At 38.1% G+C, this 15613-nt stretch overlaps 1 protein-coding gene and 1 long non-coding RNA gene across 2 annotated transcripts; one reads left to right on the top strand and one right to left on the bottom strand.

The window, feature by feature from the left end:
• The first annotated feature begins 22 nt into the window (after window positions 1–22).
• On the top strand, window positions 23–7679 carry LOC124159289. Its single transcript, XR_006864937.1, has 3 exons — window positions 23–106; window positions 6892–7000; window positions 7581–7679. It is a non-coding gene; the product is annotated as an uncharacterized LOC124159289 (long non-coding RNA).
• Window positions 3479–13297, bottom strand: LOC124159278. The gene is made up of 4 exons (XM_046534983.1): window positions 13006–13297; window positions 12746–12904; window positions 7573–7682; window positions 3479–3705 (listed from the first exon to the last, which is right to left on the bottom strand). Exons 1-4 carry the CDS (start codon window positions 13156–13158, stop codon window positions 3549–3551), a joined length of 579 nt encoding a protein of 192 aa, XP_046390939.1. The 5' UTR covers window positions 13159–13297; the 3' UTR covers window positions 3479–3548.
• Between the last annotated feature and the right edge of the window lie 2316 nt (window positions 13298–15613).

Genomic DNA, 15613 nt, shown 5'->3' with positions numbered 1-15613 from the left:
CTCTTTCCTTCGTGATGCAAATGTTGAAAACTAATTACCTATAATGATATCCTCCGCTGATATTCAAAGAGAATACTATAATTATCTCCCTATTTTTATAAAAAAGGTAAGTTTTATTGGCGAGGAAATAGGTATATTACGGTATTGGACCTAGAATAATGTGTTAACAAGCGTGTTTATACATGAAAGCATGCATGGTTTGAAGATATTCTTATTGTGAGGTAGCAATATGATTTTTTTAGAATTTTGGATAGTAATTTATTTTCAAGTCATTTTATACTCACTCTTTTTATTAATCTTAGTTTTACTTGTTTTTATTGCATCAAACAATTTTATGTCTCGGAGTGACCTTAGTATAGTATAGACGGTATAGACCACTTCAGTAGTTGCTATTGTGGATAAAAATATTCCATTTGTTTGTGTAAAAGTTTAGAAAATTTTATTTTTTTACAGTAATGCAAAAAGTTTTTGCCGTTTTCTGATATATTTTAACGCGAAATTTATTGAAAAAACAATCTGTAGTACGTGTAAACTCATGACGAAGCCAAAAAATCAAAACTAATCCAATGCTTTCCAGAAGAATCTACATTTTTCAGCTATCATGTGCGCCTCCGATACACGAATTTCGAAACCTTTCACTTGTTTTACCCTTTCGAGAATCCTTGGCATGACTGTTGAACTGAGCCTCAAGTCTGTCCCCTCTATAAGGAGTATTTTTGTAGGACACCCATTGAGAAGGGTTTTCCAGGTAATCACACTTGCTCTCCTCCGACCTTTTTCGACCCCTCTCAACAGTTACTCTGCATTATCTCAGACTCTGAGGGTAGTTGGGCTCCCTCCTTTCTGGGTTTTAAACCCTACCAGTGGCATTGGTTTCCAGTCAACTTATGGTTTGTTTATATGTATTTGCTTCATGTATAGCTGTTTCTTGCTCTTTTATTGCAGAATTTTTATTGCATTCTTTGTATTGTTCTGAGCATTGTCAAATTTTAAACGAAGGTTTACTAGGATCAATATGTATGGATTTAATGCATCAATCATTTCCATTCTGAAAATGTGGTCCTAAAAAACTCCTTAAAGACTCCAAACCCGGTGAGAAACCTCATTAAGTATATATTCATTTGAAATGTATTTCTAGAATTAAACATTTACTTGTTAGAAGACCTCATTGTCGTTCACAGCTAGGACTATCGTGCTTTCGTTTGGAAAGTACACATCACCGCGGGCGCTCTGTATAAAACAAAAGATAATAGTTTTAACTTTGCCACTGCCTGTGCAAAGCCCAGATGGGAAATATGATTTTATGGTGACAGCACAAGGAAATACACGTTATAGCAAATCGACAAAAAGAATATTTGAATGAAATTTCACACATTTTACAATAAAACAGTGAACTAACCATTTTTGGTATGCATTATCAAGTGCTGGTATGATGCGTGTACTGAAATCAAGGCACCAGTTAATATTTATGGTAGAATTTCATTTATTAATGGCTAATCCTCCTCAAAAGATAAAAAAATTCAACTCTTAGTACATATATATTTTTTTTAGAACGGAAACATAATTTTGTTTGCAAAATCCCTGAATATACAAATGTATGACTACAGTTCCTAACAGCAAAGAGGAGTAATGTAAGATGAGGGGTCCAGGTTCCTCCTGGATTTCGAGGGCAAGGCCTGACCCACGCTGCATATAGGGTCCCGAATCTCAACTTTTTTTTTTATGCAAGTTAACTTTTGCATGTAGCTGCGACTTACATGAAAGGGGAAAGCAAGGTGCCAGATATATATGACATTCATTTGTTTGCATAGGAGAATCTTCGACAGAAATTTCTGGTATTTGTTTCCCTGGTTAATAAACTTATGGTGGTACATTTCTGGCATTTGAAAAAGGGTTAAAGGCACACTATTGTAACAAATTTCCCTCATTTTTTACACAATGAGTTAAATCTACCCTAAAAGATTACTACCTAAGTCTATCTTGGCACTAGAGTAGGTCGCAAATGGGCAACATAAAATGTATATGTTAATAAGAAGCAAATGGTTTTCTTATATCCAAAGCTACAGAGTTTAATATCAATCCAGATTCCGCATTTCTATTTGATTGTCCATTTCCATGTCCATTTCGGTGTTTTAAGGAATATCATTTATCGCATTGTGATTGGGCCGACCGTTGTTCGAGTTGGTGGAACTTAAAAATTAAAGGTTGGTATCATAAACAAAAGAATTTATATTTGTATGGTGAAAAAAATTGTGGAAAGAGTACATTTATAGCTAGGTTAATTGGTAGAGAAAATATGAAATATGTTTATTATCCTGATGTTGGAAAGTTTGCTTTTGGTGATTTGGATGTTAATTTTCACAAAATTATTGTTTTTGAAGAATTTGAAATTAATTTTCATTGCGTAAGCATGTTGAAAAGGCTGCTTGAAGGATTATCATTTCGCGCCCCTCAAAAATTCACAGCTGGGCAAGTTGTTACATGGCGGCAACCTGTAATTTTTGTAAGTAATGATTTTAATATTAATGATGATGCTCTTCTCTGTAGGTTAGAAGTCGTCAATTGTAATGGTGCGTATTTTGAAGAGAAGGCGTCCTTACTTCCGGAAGTTAAAATGGAGATCGAGGAAATTGATGGCGAAGAAGCGGAGGTTTACACGATATCGACGTCCGATGATGACTGCGAAACGTAAATTAAATCGCAAAATATCTAGGTTTCGTTTTAGTCCCATTTTGAAAGCGGAGAACGTAATTGAAACACCCAGAAAACTAACGCTTGGCGGCAAACTGTCCCGCACATCCTCACGTATTCCAGCATAAATCTCTGGTGGAGTGAGTCTAATTAAAAATAAACTGCTAGCACGAACACGGGACCGACGACGATGAAAATAAAAAAATTTCCTCAGATTACTATGTAATAACCTGGAATATAGCATCATTTTTATAGGGTGTAATTTGTATAATTATCTCCCATAAATGGGGTTAGGGGCTATCTCAGCTAAAACTAGGTTAGCAACTTTTACCAATAGGCAGGGAGTGAAAATGGCAAATGTAGTGTTCCTCAATCCAGTGCTCATGGAATTAGAAAATAATTAATATGGGTATGGTAGAAATGGTGGTCCAGAACTCCAGGTACAGAGGGACACCACTAGGCAGTGAGGACATCTGTCGGGGTCGGAGAGGACCGATGCGGCAGAAGTGACGTTTGTATGAAAAATTCTAAGCTCCTACAACCCGAAAACGGTTGTAGCCAATCCCAAGTGCTTGTGGTGTTTTAATTCCACGGGAACTGTTTCTAGCAGACAAATATTTCGGCAACGGTAGTTGGAAGTCAATTAAGACAATAGGAGTACCTATAATAACAATGTGTGTTTTAAATATATCAACCCGATTTAGATAGGTATCTGATGGATATTGTCTTCTCCCTGGGGAATTAATCATATCATGGATCGAATGGAGGGAATTAATTCAAAATAAAATAGCAATTATTAACTTTTAATGTTTTCATTCAAAACTATATTCATGAGGAAAAACATATGTAACTAGACATTAGCGAATCCATGCTGTATCCTTTTGTCTTGAAGTTCTCCCAGCCAGATGCTTATATGGGGTCATAGATGATGGTACAAGTTTGCTTCTAAAATCATGTTCTGCGATAGCTGGCTGTCGATATCCAACATAGCGATGGGGGTATAGCATGTATAAGCTGCAAAAAAATTAAAATGAAGTTTGCTTAGCAATTATTTGTAATAATCGTGGATACCACAAGTACTTGATACACATTTATTTTTGGCATAATTTACCCTTGGTAACAGTCATCAAAAATTTTTCCATGGTCAAATGTAGTGGAGTGCCTTATTTGTTACCTTACCATGACATATAAGGCATTAAAATCTAGCCTCTTATTTTATGAAAAAAGATAATAATCTGAACTCCCATCTTCCCCTGAAAAATTGAGAGAGTTTGTGATGATTTTCACTGCTCCAAAATCTCTGGCCCACTGTTGTATCCTCTGTTTCAAATCCATTTGTTCCTCTTGGCCTTTTCCATGTCCATCTGCATCGTCAGTTATATCTAACTTGAATTATTATTAAGGCTGTATTTATGTTCTTTCTATAAGAATGTGGAGTTTTTTTCTCCATTTTACCTAGTGCATATCTTCCTATTCTTTTCTTAGTCCCATCCTCTCCTATTCTGTTCTTGATTCAGTATGAGAGTTTTTATATTCTTAGTTTCTATTTTCATTTTTTCTGTTCTCTTTCCACTTGTGTCTGTCATTGATGATGTGTACGCTTCTAATTACTTGAAACTGCAAAATTATCTCAAAATCTGTTAAATTCCACTACTGTTTGTTTAAGTATGTATCAGTTCCGTACAACTAGCCCTGATCAATAGTTTGTAATCTCGTCCTCTATGTTTTACCTCATAAAACAGTTTGAGTAAATCGTCCTGTCTTGAAGTTTCTATTTGCATCACCACTGTATTTTGCATATTTTCAAATCTACTGTTTCCTTCCATTTGTATTTAATACTGTTATTGTTTCCCCACTTTCACCTCCATCAAAAATTCATCCGTCCTACAAATGTACATATTTTTAATTCTCCTTACACATCCTCGACAATCTCTTCTTTATCTCAATTCTAAAACCTCTTGTCAGAGGTTTTCTGAGATAATATATCTATCACTCAGTGATTCCATCATAAGGTTTTGGTTGGTGATGGTAAAGTTCACCTTGGATTAAGCCACAGGTATTTGAATTTCATTTGAACCTGATCAGCAGCCAAGGGCTCCAGGGGCGCAGCCAGGAATTAAGGCTAGGGGGGGTTTTAGGCACAACTAATACTTACACGTGTGGGGGTATTGCATACACGCCAGGGTAAGTGGGAGTTGCGGGGGCCCTCCTCCAGAAAAATTTTAAGAAAAATGGTTCAAAATGGCAATTTTTACGGCTTCCTGAGGGATATTTGATTAATCCTAACACTATTCTATAAGTGATATTGATCCAAATAAGTAAAATGGATTAAACTTAAAAATTTCTCTGAGCTCTAGGGGGGGTTTTATCCCCCAAAACCCCCCCCCCTCGCTGCGCCACTGAAGGGCTCAACCCACTATAGGCTACCACACCCCTGTGGTACATCTTTACATGTATGATATCTGATTCATCAATGTATGACTCTCCAGGCTCTACCTCTCCCACTGCTTGGAATGAATTTTTTCCTTAATGGGCTCAAATTTGTAGTTGCAAGGAGCTGCTTCGAGTATTTCCCTCCATTTTTTCTTGAAAGAGAGACATATTGAAGTGGAGGAGTTTGTGATGCTAAGTATATAATCCAGTGCATACCACCTACCCAATAATGAAACTTCCTAATTAATTATAATAATGATGAATGCATACCTATTACTTGAAATATGGGTGATATGAATTTGTTCTGTCTTCCTCTAATATTTAATTTTAAATCTATCTAATAATTTTATATTTTCCTTTTTTCAATAAACTTGTTGGTCCTGCCCTTCATTTTTGTATTTCTCCATTTTTTGGGTTCTGCCGCATCAATCAATTGATGAAATTTTAGGTGGAGGTATCTTTAAGCTCATATAAATATCAGAATTGATCTGGGGAAATCCATTGGAAAATTAAAAACTGTTCTAAGCTGAAACCTGTAAAATGCTGTACCCTAAACAGAGACAGTGATGGAGTCATATGTGTGTCTCCAGGGCATTAGTTCAATATGGTGCCTTCCTCCTATTTACTACATTTCTACATATTTATTTAAGATGATGTATTTTTGTGCAAGTATTTCTTGAAAGGTCATTCACATTTGACTCATCCATTATGTTCCATAGTATTTTTTTTTCTTTCTTATTTAACCCTTTTACTAACACCGGGCTGATGTATCGGCCCTTGCTGGTTGAGCGAAAACTGCCAGGGGCCGATTTATCGGCCCAAATGATTTCACTTTTTTTGTGATTGTGGACTTTTCAATGGCTGTAATTTAAGTAACCCCCATAATCTATCTCTGGTTTTAAGATATAAATATTTCTTAAGAATTGGGTAGTTTCCTTTATCAAAGAAAACGAGAGGAATTGACTGTGATTCGTTACCCACCATTAGTGTATTCATGATATACAAGTTATTTGGTTTTAGAAATGCCGGTTTAGACGAATGGCAAGGGTCAATTTTAACCACATTTGAAAAAGGCCAGATTGGTGCCCATGCGATTCCACTCCACGTGACGTCACAGGTACCTAGTTTCTATACGAGTGGATAGGAGTTTTACATCGTCTGAGATTACCAATGCATGCATGAGGCACAGAGCTCAGGGAAACATGTCTTAATAATCACCTATTAAAACTGGCTAAGGTCGGAAAGCTTTCCTCGTTTGATAAGGTATTAATAATCCTTATTTAAGCCAAGCGCTACCAGCTATCATGGTACTCTGCTACCTGCTAGCATCATGCGTCGTATCAGTGCTCAGAGCCTCGCCCCAAGGTCACCTCACTTGCGGCAGAGGGAACCAGAACGACATCACATGGGGTTTCCCCAGCATTCATACTTAGCCGTCGCGATTTCACGCACTTGAAAATTTTCACTTTTCAATTAATCGCGAAAAATAGATATCGTTAATTAAAATCAAAAAGCGTGAAATACGTTCTCCAGGAGTCATAATCTTTCGATTAAGGCAATAAAAAAATGATAGGATACCACTCTATTGGGAAAAAATTTAGACGCATTAAATAAAATAAAGTAGCTGAAAAATTTTAAAATCTGAAATTTTGCAAATTCCCGAAAATAGCCTTGGCAGTCTTAGTACATCCCACCTGCAATGGGCTGACGGTAAAAGGGTTAATTAACTACTCTATATTCTTATCGATAGTTATATAACTATTTCAGGTACGCAGTTGGGCAGTGCATTTTTAGTAGGTCTCTTTTGTGATTGGAAGACCTTATCTCCCCCCTCATGTAGTGGTCCCTCGAGAAGGATGTGAAGTCAAAGAAATAAGTGAGTACACCTTTGAAGTCACAGGATGAGCATGTATGGTGCCAGTGGTGCAATCCCACCTCCAAATTTCTTTAGATCATGAAGTGAACAACCTAAGAATCTTTGAAAATGAAATCATGAATGTTAATTATTTTTTAGGGGAAGTAGATTAAATACTGAATCAGGGGCGCAGCTAGGAAATAAGGCTAGGAGGGGCTTTAGGTGCAACTAATACTGGGGTTCCGAGATTCTTATGGTAATGTCATGTGGTGTTTATTTTCCTATTCCGTTTAAGGAACTGAAATGCATGTAATAACTTTGCTCACCTTTATCATACGTATTCCAGTATAGATAAATTTTGTGGGGAAGGTGTCACTATGTTATGCATGAGTGGCAAACTTATATCATTAGCATTTAAGAAATTTTGAACAATGTGTCATCAGTGTGACTGATCGAAATTTAGCAGTAACAATTATCAAATGTAATGCCTTACGATTATTTTAAAGCAATTTTAATTATTCATGCCTATTATTACTCATATTTTGTAAAAAAAAAATTATAAAAATATCCACATTGATGGTTGTAAATCTTACCTTGTTAGGCTCGGTGGGTCTTGGTAGAGATATTCTTCCTTTTGGTAATACTGAAGAGGGTGGAGTATTCCAAAGCAGTCTTTACTCTGTTCCCTGTGATACTGAAATGTCTTTTTTTGCATAGAAATGTACAAATTGTAATAAATATTAGCCCAATGAAAAATTCAGTTGAATGTGAAGTTCTTGCAAATAAAACATAACACTAATTAGTTTGCTTCAAAGGAACTACTTCTAAAATTTAAACTGTGCCCTTGTGAAGAATTGGCAACGTTCAGGGGTGGAAAGTACATATCTTAAATTCTTAGGTTATAAGTCAGAACTTGTGTCAGTTGTTTAAGCGGGAACCCGGAAAATTTTGTTGGTCCTGGCGGTCACAATAGGGTTTTACATGCATTGGCGCCCTCTGTTAAACGGAAACTGTCAAATGCAGAAACGGAATCAATTCCCAGGCACATGTTTCTTGATTAAGCGGAATTGCAAAAAAAAATTCCATGGACAATTTTGTAAGGAAAAAAAATCCTAAAATGTTTTGTAAAGCCCTCTCCATAAAAAATAATCCAATGGAACCAGCTAAATATGTCGTACGTTCACTATGGTCTACGTCATTATTGACTGACATCAAGTTGCAGGAGGGACTCAGGACAATATTGCATCAACCTTGACCAAAACACTTCCGCATCTCCCTAAACCTAGTGTTAATCCTCCTCCAGTGCCTTTTGTCCCTCGTCCCTAATGTAAAGTGCAGTGAGTTTCGTTTCACATACATTGTATCAAATGCTCCACAATACTCCACCCCTCTTCCCTCCCACCACCTCCTTTGTTAACCATTCCGCCAACCCATGCTTGCACACTTACCTCCCCTCCAAGCGTGTATGAGCACTTTCAAATCTGGAGCCCCCAGATAAAAAGCTGAATTCTCTTTCCTTTTGGCAACTGCATTGAGTAAAAGTTTAATCGTAGACTTGAAACTTTTCTAATTAGATCTCAAATCCTTCTCTGTTTCTGCTATAACGGCTATGTCATCGGCAAATCTTAGCATGCTAGTTTTTTCTCCATGGATATTCACTCCCAATTCCTTTTCTTTGATTTCATTAATGGCTTTTTCAATGTAAACGTTGAAAATTACGGGTGACAATGTACAGCCTTGTCGCACTCCTTTCCTAATTCTTGCTTCTTCACAGCTGGGCCCTGATTTTATCACGGCTACTTGGTTTTTGTATAAACTGTGGATGATTCTTCTGTCATTATAAAGAACCCCAATTTCCTTTAGGATTCCAAGCATTGTGCTCCAATCCACGTTGTCAAATGCTTTCTCTAAGTCCGCAAATGCAATGAATGTTGGCTTGTTCTTTTCCATTCTCTTTTCTATGAGCAGTCTTAGGGCCAATATTGCTTCCCTTGTGCCTTTGTTTTTTCTGAATCCAAATTGGTCCTCATCCAAGTACTCTTCTGCTTTTCGTTCTATTCTTCTATAGATGATCCTTGTCAGTATCTTTGATGCATGTGTAGTAAGGCTTATGGTCCTAAAATCTTCGCACTTCTCCGCTCTTTTCTTCTTAGGAATAGGGATTATAATGTTCCTCTCGAAATCCTTTGGTATCTCACCTGTCGTATACATTTCACTAATGATTTTGTATAGCTGGTTCAACGTCTTCTCTCCTGAATTTTGATTAGTTCTGCAGGAATGTCATCAATGCCAGACGCTTTATTTATCCTGAGGTCTCTTACAGCCGCATCAAATTCCAATCTTAAAATTGGGGCTCCCATGTCATCGGCATCCACTTCCCTCTCGTTTTCGATAGCATTCGTTCTGAGGTGACTTCCTTTGTACAAATCTTCCAGGTATTCCTTCCATCTCTTCCCTTTTTCTTCGTTTTCAATCAATAGTTCTCCGTTTTTGTCCCTAAGGGTATTACATCTTACGCCCCTTTCCTTAAAGTGGTTCCTCACTATCCTATAAGCGGCCTCTACTTTTCCATGTTTAAGATTGTTTTGCACGTCTTCGCAAATGCTTTTCATCCATGTTTCTCCAGCCTTCCGCGCTTTACGACATATTTCGTTCCTTATCCTCTTGTAACGATTCTGTCCTTCCTCTGTTTTCGCAGCCTTGTATTTTCTTCTTTCTTCAATGAGATCTAATACTTCCTGCGTGATCCATGGTTTTTTCATAACGACTCTTCTTTTACCAAGAACTTCTAATGGTTTTCCAACTCTCTTCCATTGGTTTGTTGGTCGTATCCTCCCCTATTTTATTTTCTACAGCCTCTTTAAAAGCCAGTTGATGCTGAACCTCCCTCAATTTTTCAACTTGCCATATGTTTTTCACGGCTTTCTTCAACTTTTTAAATTTAAGGTGGCATTTCGTCATAACTAGGTTATGGTCACTATCGATATCTGCCCCTGGATAGCTTTTGCAGTCCTTCACCTGGTTCCTGAATCTTTGTTTCACTAGATTGTAGTCGATTTGGAATCTTCTACGGTCTCCTGGCATCTTCCACGTGTATCTTCTTCGCAGGGGATTTTTGAATAAAGTGTTGGCAACCACTAGCATGTGCTCCGTGCAGAATTCAAGTAGCCTTTCTCCTCTTTCATTTTGGTTACCCAACCCATATTTCCCAGTTATTATTCCGTCTTGACCTTTGCCGACGACAGCGTTCCAGTCACCTAAAATAATAAGATTTTCTTCCCCTCTTACCTGCTTGATAACTTCCGCTATATCTTGGTAGACATCTTCTACTTCTTCGTCTTCATAATCTGACGTAGGCATGTAAACCTGTACCACTACAGTAGCTACGGGTTTAGTATCTATCTTCACCATTACTATCCTTTCATTAAACTGCAGGTAGCTTTTAACACGCACCCCGGCGCTCTTTCTAAGCATTATGCCTACTCCAGCATTACCATTTAGCGATACCGTGTGTATCATTCTGTAGCTTCCACTCCAAAAGTCTCCTTCCTGGGGCCACTTCATTTCGCTGATGCCTAATACATCGAGGATCATTCTTCGCATCTCCACCTTCAAGTTCTCTAGCTTACTGCAGGTATGAAGTGATCTGACGTTCCATGTTCCTATCTGTAACATTCTATCTCGTTTGACCGATGTACCCTCTCGAGTAGTCCCCGCCCGGAGATCCGAATGGGGGACTAGTTTACCTCCGGAATATTTTACCCGAGAGAATTCCATCATGTCATTATATAAATTGAGTGGAGTAGCTGTGACTCCTCGGGATGATAATGTGGTGGTTTCCCCTTGCCTTCCACATCGCAGTACTACAGCCGTTAAAGTAAATGTTACCACGCCCGTAGTGGAATGTGTGTCGCTGTACCGACCAGTATGGTCTCCACCTTCGCACATGTGAAGAAGAGCTGCTGCCCTCTCCCCCGGGTGATGAGAGGCATAATTATTAGCGGCCCCCAGTCGCCAAGTCACAGTATCTTCACAGGTTTTGGTATCTTTTAAATGGTCTACCTTACCCAAGGGTAGCCCAATACCCCCTCAGAATACGGCCGCTTTTTGTCCACGACTGCTTATTCGACGAGAGAACTCGCTTATCTCGCAGCTAACCTCTATATCTAAAGGTCGACCCACCATCCGCAACCCGGTGGACGCACTCGGTGGCTTTAAGCTCAGCCGCGAGTTTTACTTTCTTACTGTAGTTTTTTTTATTCTACAATGAATTTCAAAATTTGATTATTTCCTGATTTCATCCATTTTGCTCTGATTGTGCTATTCCACCAATGCACTGCAGATAATGCAGTTAGAGAAGAGTTGATCTTGTGGCCATATCTTCTAGGCCAAATTTTTCAAGCACTTTTGATGTTAACACTGCCTACTGTTCCTAATAGATTTTTTGTCTCCCCTCCTTGACTCTCACCAGAGTAAGGTAATTTTAAGTATGTAAATCTTTACCCATTCGAAAATTCACTCTCTTTTGAATGCTTTTTTGGTAAACCTTACCCTTCACAAGTGAAATATTTTTTGTCACTCCCACACCACAAACCCTCGCTTAGAGTGCTCAGAAGTCACAATTTAACTGCCCACAGACTATGCCCTTTTATGTAAACCTTTATCTTTCTAGTATTAGGAATCTATGAGGATGGGAAGGGGAGAATCCCTCCCCAAAATGCAAGAGAAAATTTTTGTACCAAGGTCCTTGACCTGGAAACCTTTCATTGGAAAACAGGTACAAAATTGAACAAAGAATACTAAATATTTCACCGAGAGGCAGGGCCTTAGCCAGGACTATTGACCAGGGGTAACAGACAGGTTGTCAGGTCTGGCAACAAGTATACGTTACTGGAGGGGAGGTATGATGAACACAAGTGTAAAATGTTTGCATTTCAAGTTGTCCAAGTCGGGCGAAAATTCTCTAAGGTTGTTCCCCGCCCGATCTACTAAAGCCCTGCGTAGAGGAACTAAAATTATCTTTTTTATTGTGTCCTCAGTGTTGCCCAACCATGTATTGCGTATTGCCTACATAAGTTTTACACCCCTAAATTATGTCTGAATATGTCTCTGACTTTCCTCTACCATCAGAAGTTATTTATAGTTTTTTTGTCAAACCCTTTCACCAGTACAAATGCTTTACGTAATGCTACGTATGGATAAAAACCATGACTATTTACAGATGTTGTCAATGGCATTACCTATATGTTACAACAGAAATTTGAAAGCTCTGTTGTATTATTTGCGTCTCCCGGTCTAAATAAGAATTATTTTTACAATTTTCACTCACAGGTATTCCGTTCACTTTCATTGCTCTAGTAATAAGCGCTTAGAGGGGCCAATAACAATTAATTCCCGTATTTTTGGTAGTCTGTGAGTTAGGATTGGATTAACAAAAATCGTTTTCTGAAAGCTCACGATTACTACTTTTCCCAAACAAATTTACCTTTTATTTTTCGAAATAAAATTTTATCAAACTGTTTTTATCGATATTTCTTTAATTTTGGGTTGAGGGCCCCATATTTCATTGAAATTCCTCGCGGGGATTCTTACAAATCAACGGTAATAACGCAACCCAGATACGTGGTGTTTAGGTAATTGAAAAATGTTGCGTTTAGAATCGAAAGAATGGTAACTCCGTAAGTGAACAGAAAGTGTGTGGAAACTGGCAAATGATGATATTTATTTTGATGTTCTATCGTTAAACCTTTTATTATTGAAGCCTACCTCGAAAAAGTCTTCAATTTCCTTCCGCCTCACAGTGTCTGTGTTCGATGTAGGTGGTATTTCATACGATCTTAGCCGCCGTTGTCTCTTAACCCCTGGCAGAAATCCAGGCTTAGAGCAAAATGGGCTTTGCATGAGGCCGCCGCGCTTCCTTCGGTGCTGAAATGTAACACTTATTCATTTTTGGACATGAATACAAAGCATTCTGGCGCTGAAAATAGCTTTGACAACAGCATGTTATATCGTTTCAAATCGCATACACATTCTCCTAGTGAACTACGGAATCCCTCGATGGTGGCTTGATCGCCCGTCTTGTACAGAGATCCCAATCCCAGCGTCGGGAGAAATGTATCTGGGATTATCATCTGCTTCATCGGCAGCGAACGAACAAAATCAAACTGTGGTAGTGACATTTTTTCTTAAATGGGGCTTGTGTCTCTTAAAATAGTTACTGTCAGTCGATTAAAAAAGTGGTGATACCAAATTTGTCAATTTCTGTATTATGTCAACAATCAATGAAATGCTGGGAAGGGAACGAGGGATAGAAGTTTGCGTTGCTCACCTGCAGAAGTAAACAAACACGCTAGGAACTGCGCTGAGGTAATAATTTTCATTGATAAATGTCATCTCGCGATATCATCTCGCGGAATCTTGCGTTCAGTTTTTGTTTGCTCTCTTATCACTCTTGAGATAACGGAGCTACTCACTCCGTTCGCCGTATTTCGTTCTCTTCTACTCCACTGTAAACGAGTGAAATCCTTGTAAATTAATGTCGCGGTTTATTCATTACTGCCGCCTCATTCACTCGTTTTCTTCATATCTTCTATCAATGGCCTTGACCTTTCATTTTTCTTCCTAATTAATTTCCTTTCTCATCTTTTTTAATGATTTCTCTGTACCTCATGTGTAACGATTGCCCAGCTTCATCAGGAAAGAAATCAGCAAAATTTGTATAATAATTGGCTTTTCAGAAATCATTCTTTCATTTAGTAGCGGCTCTTATTTTTGTTTCTCATTTATAACTTATGAAATCATTAGTCTTCGCCAAGTTCAAAAAACGAATGGCTAAAATATATGCCGTATACCTTGACCTTCAACGAAATTTCCTGCACCATATTGTTCAAATGATATGACATTTTGGTCTGCCACTTGCTCAATCACCTTGTTTCGGTCATTTGGTAATTTCAAACAAACAAAATTTTAATGAAATAGTTCCCTTTGGCCAGCCCTGCGCCCCTTCATTTGCTTATCATTGGGGCTTGAGTGAAGTTTGAACTAATATCACCTGTGAAATGATTGAATATATATATAAGACTTTAGTGACATGCTTTTGTGCCTCTTACTGTCGCCAAAATGCTAGGAGTGGAAAAGTGAATCGGAAAATGTTGGTCATGGAAAAAAAGCCGAGCATTGCTACTACGGTTACTTATCTTACCAGTAATTTGACAGCTTATGTCGTATGCCATTATAAAATTCGCCGGTAAAGTGAGTAGCTTTTATACAGTTGGAGTAACCAAAAGTTAGATTCCAAAATAGTTATGGATTCTTGGGTAGTGGAGACGACCTTATCTATTAAAATTTTAATCAAGGATGAAATGTCGGTCAAGAAGCTACTTTTTATGATTAATGGACCAGAAAACGAGCTAATTTAAATTTTGCGCGAATATTTCTTATTTTTGGTCTTCCCGAAAGACTTGGTTATCCATATGCCCAATCCAGCCAGTAGATCTTCAGGGCTTGAAAGCACAGTGGGGTTACTGACATCCATATCAATTCACGGTTGTAGCGGATCCAGGATTTATCAGCAGTAGTGGGGACCGAACAATATTGCTATTTTATCTAGTGTTAATTGGATCCCCCAGGGAGGGCTATGCCCCTACCCTCCTATGGATCCGCCACTAATCCGCGGGAGAAAGACGAAGGAGAGGAAAAATCTGTGGAAATGACCGTTAAATACCTTAAAAATTTTAAAGTCTTAAAGTGTGGTGTCAAAAAGCTGGTTAAAGGAATAGGAGGATGGAAAGAGTCTTGGCTGTTGCCTCTACTGGGAACCATCTCAGGCAGTGGCGCAGCGAGGGGGGGTTTTGGGGGATAAAACCCCCCCAGAGCTGAGATAAATTTTTAAGTTTAATCCATTTCACTTAATTGGATTAATATTACTTATATAATAATGTAAATATTAATAAAATATCCCTCAGATGGCCGTAAAACTCACCATTTCAAGCCATTTATATGAAAAATTTTCTAGGGGAGGGCCCCCGCACCTCCCGCTTATCCTAGCGGGTATTCCACACCCTCAGACACCTCAGTGTTTTGCGCCTGGAACCCCCCTAGCCTTAATTCCTAGCTGCGCCCCTGATCTCAGGCACCATTTAAATGCGGAAATCGTACTTCCCGAATGATATGAACGATAGATATACATCGATGCGCGGCATGATTCTGTCAAGCATAGCATAAGCATTGGTAATATATAGGTACCTATATAAAATCATAAGCATGCTATACTTAACAGAATCATTTCGCAGTGCATACAATTGATATTTTACGGGCAATTCTATTCTCTTCTTTAAGTTGATGCTTACGCTCTCACTCCGCATTCGTGTTTAACCGATAGTTACACGCTAAGCGGGGATTTTGCCGCATTTTTCGAAAATTCGAAATAGCCCGTTTACTGCGTATAGATCACTGATGGCACACTTTGGTGTTGTATTTCTGTACTTTTTTTCCTCGACCAAGAACATTATCGCCTGCAATTCTTTAATAAAAATTATACAAAGTATTTATCAAGAAAATTGCATATTAATATGCTTTATTTTTGGGTAAAAATGGAAGAAAAATATTTAAAGAGCTTTTTATTATTTTAAGTTT

This window comes from Ischnura elegans, chromosome 1 (assembly GCF_921293095.1).
Source record: "Ischnura elegans chromosome 1, ioIscEleg1.1, whole genome shotgun sequence".
Lineage (NCBI taxonomy): Eukaryota > Metazoa > Arthropoda > Insecta > Odonata > Coenagrionidae > Ischnura > Ischnura elegans.
Note: the sequence above shows the minus strand (reverse complement) of the source record. Positions and strands in the feature narration are given on the sequence as shown.

What these genes read in the sequence shown, in the direction of transcription:
- LOC124159278 (XM_046534983.1), bottom strand. Translation starts at nt 13,158, where the DNA reads ATGTCACTACCACAGTTTGATTTTGTTCGTTCGCTGCCGATGAAGCAG. An exon ending in AAATTGAAGACTTTTTCGAG is followed by an intron (nt 7,683 to 12,745) that starts GTAGGCTTCAAT and finishes ATGCAAAAAAAG; the next exon opens with ACATTTCAGTATCACAGGGA. An exon ending in GACCCACCGAGCCTAACAAG is followed by an intron (nt 3,706 to 7,572) that starts GTAAGATTTACA and finishes ATTTTTTTGCAG; the next exon opens with CTTATACATGCTATACCCCC.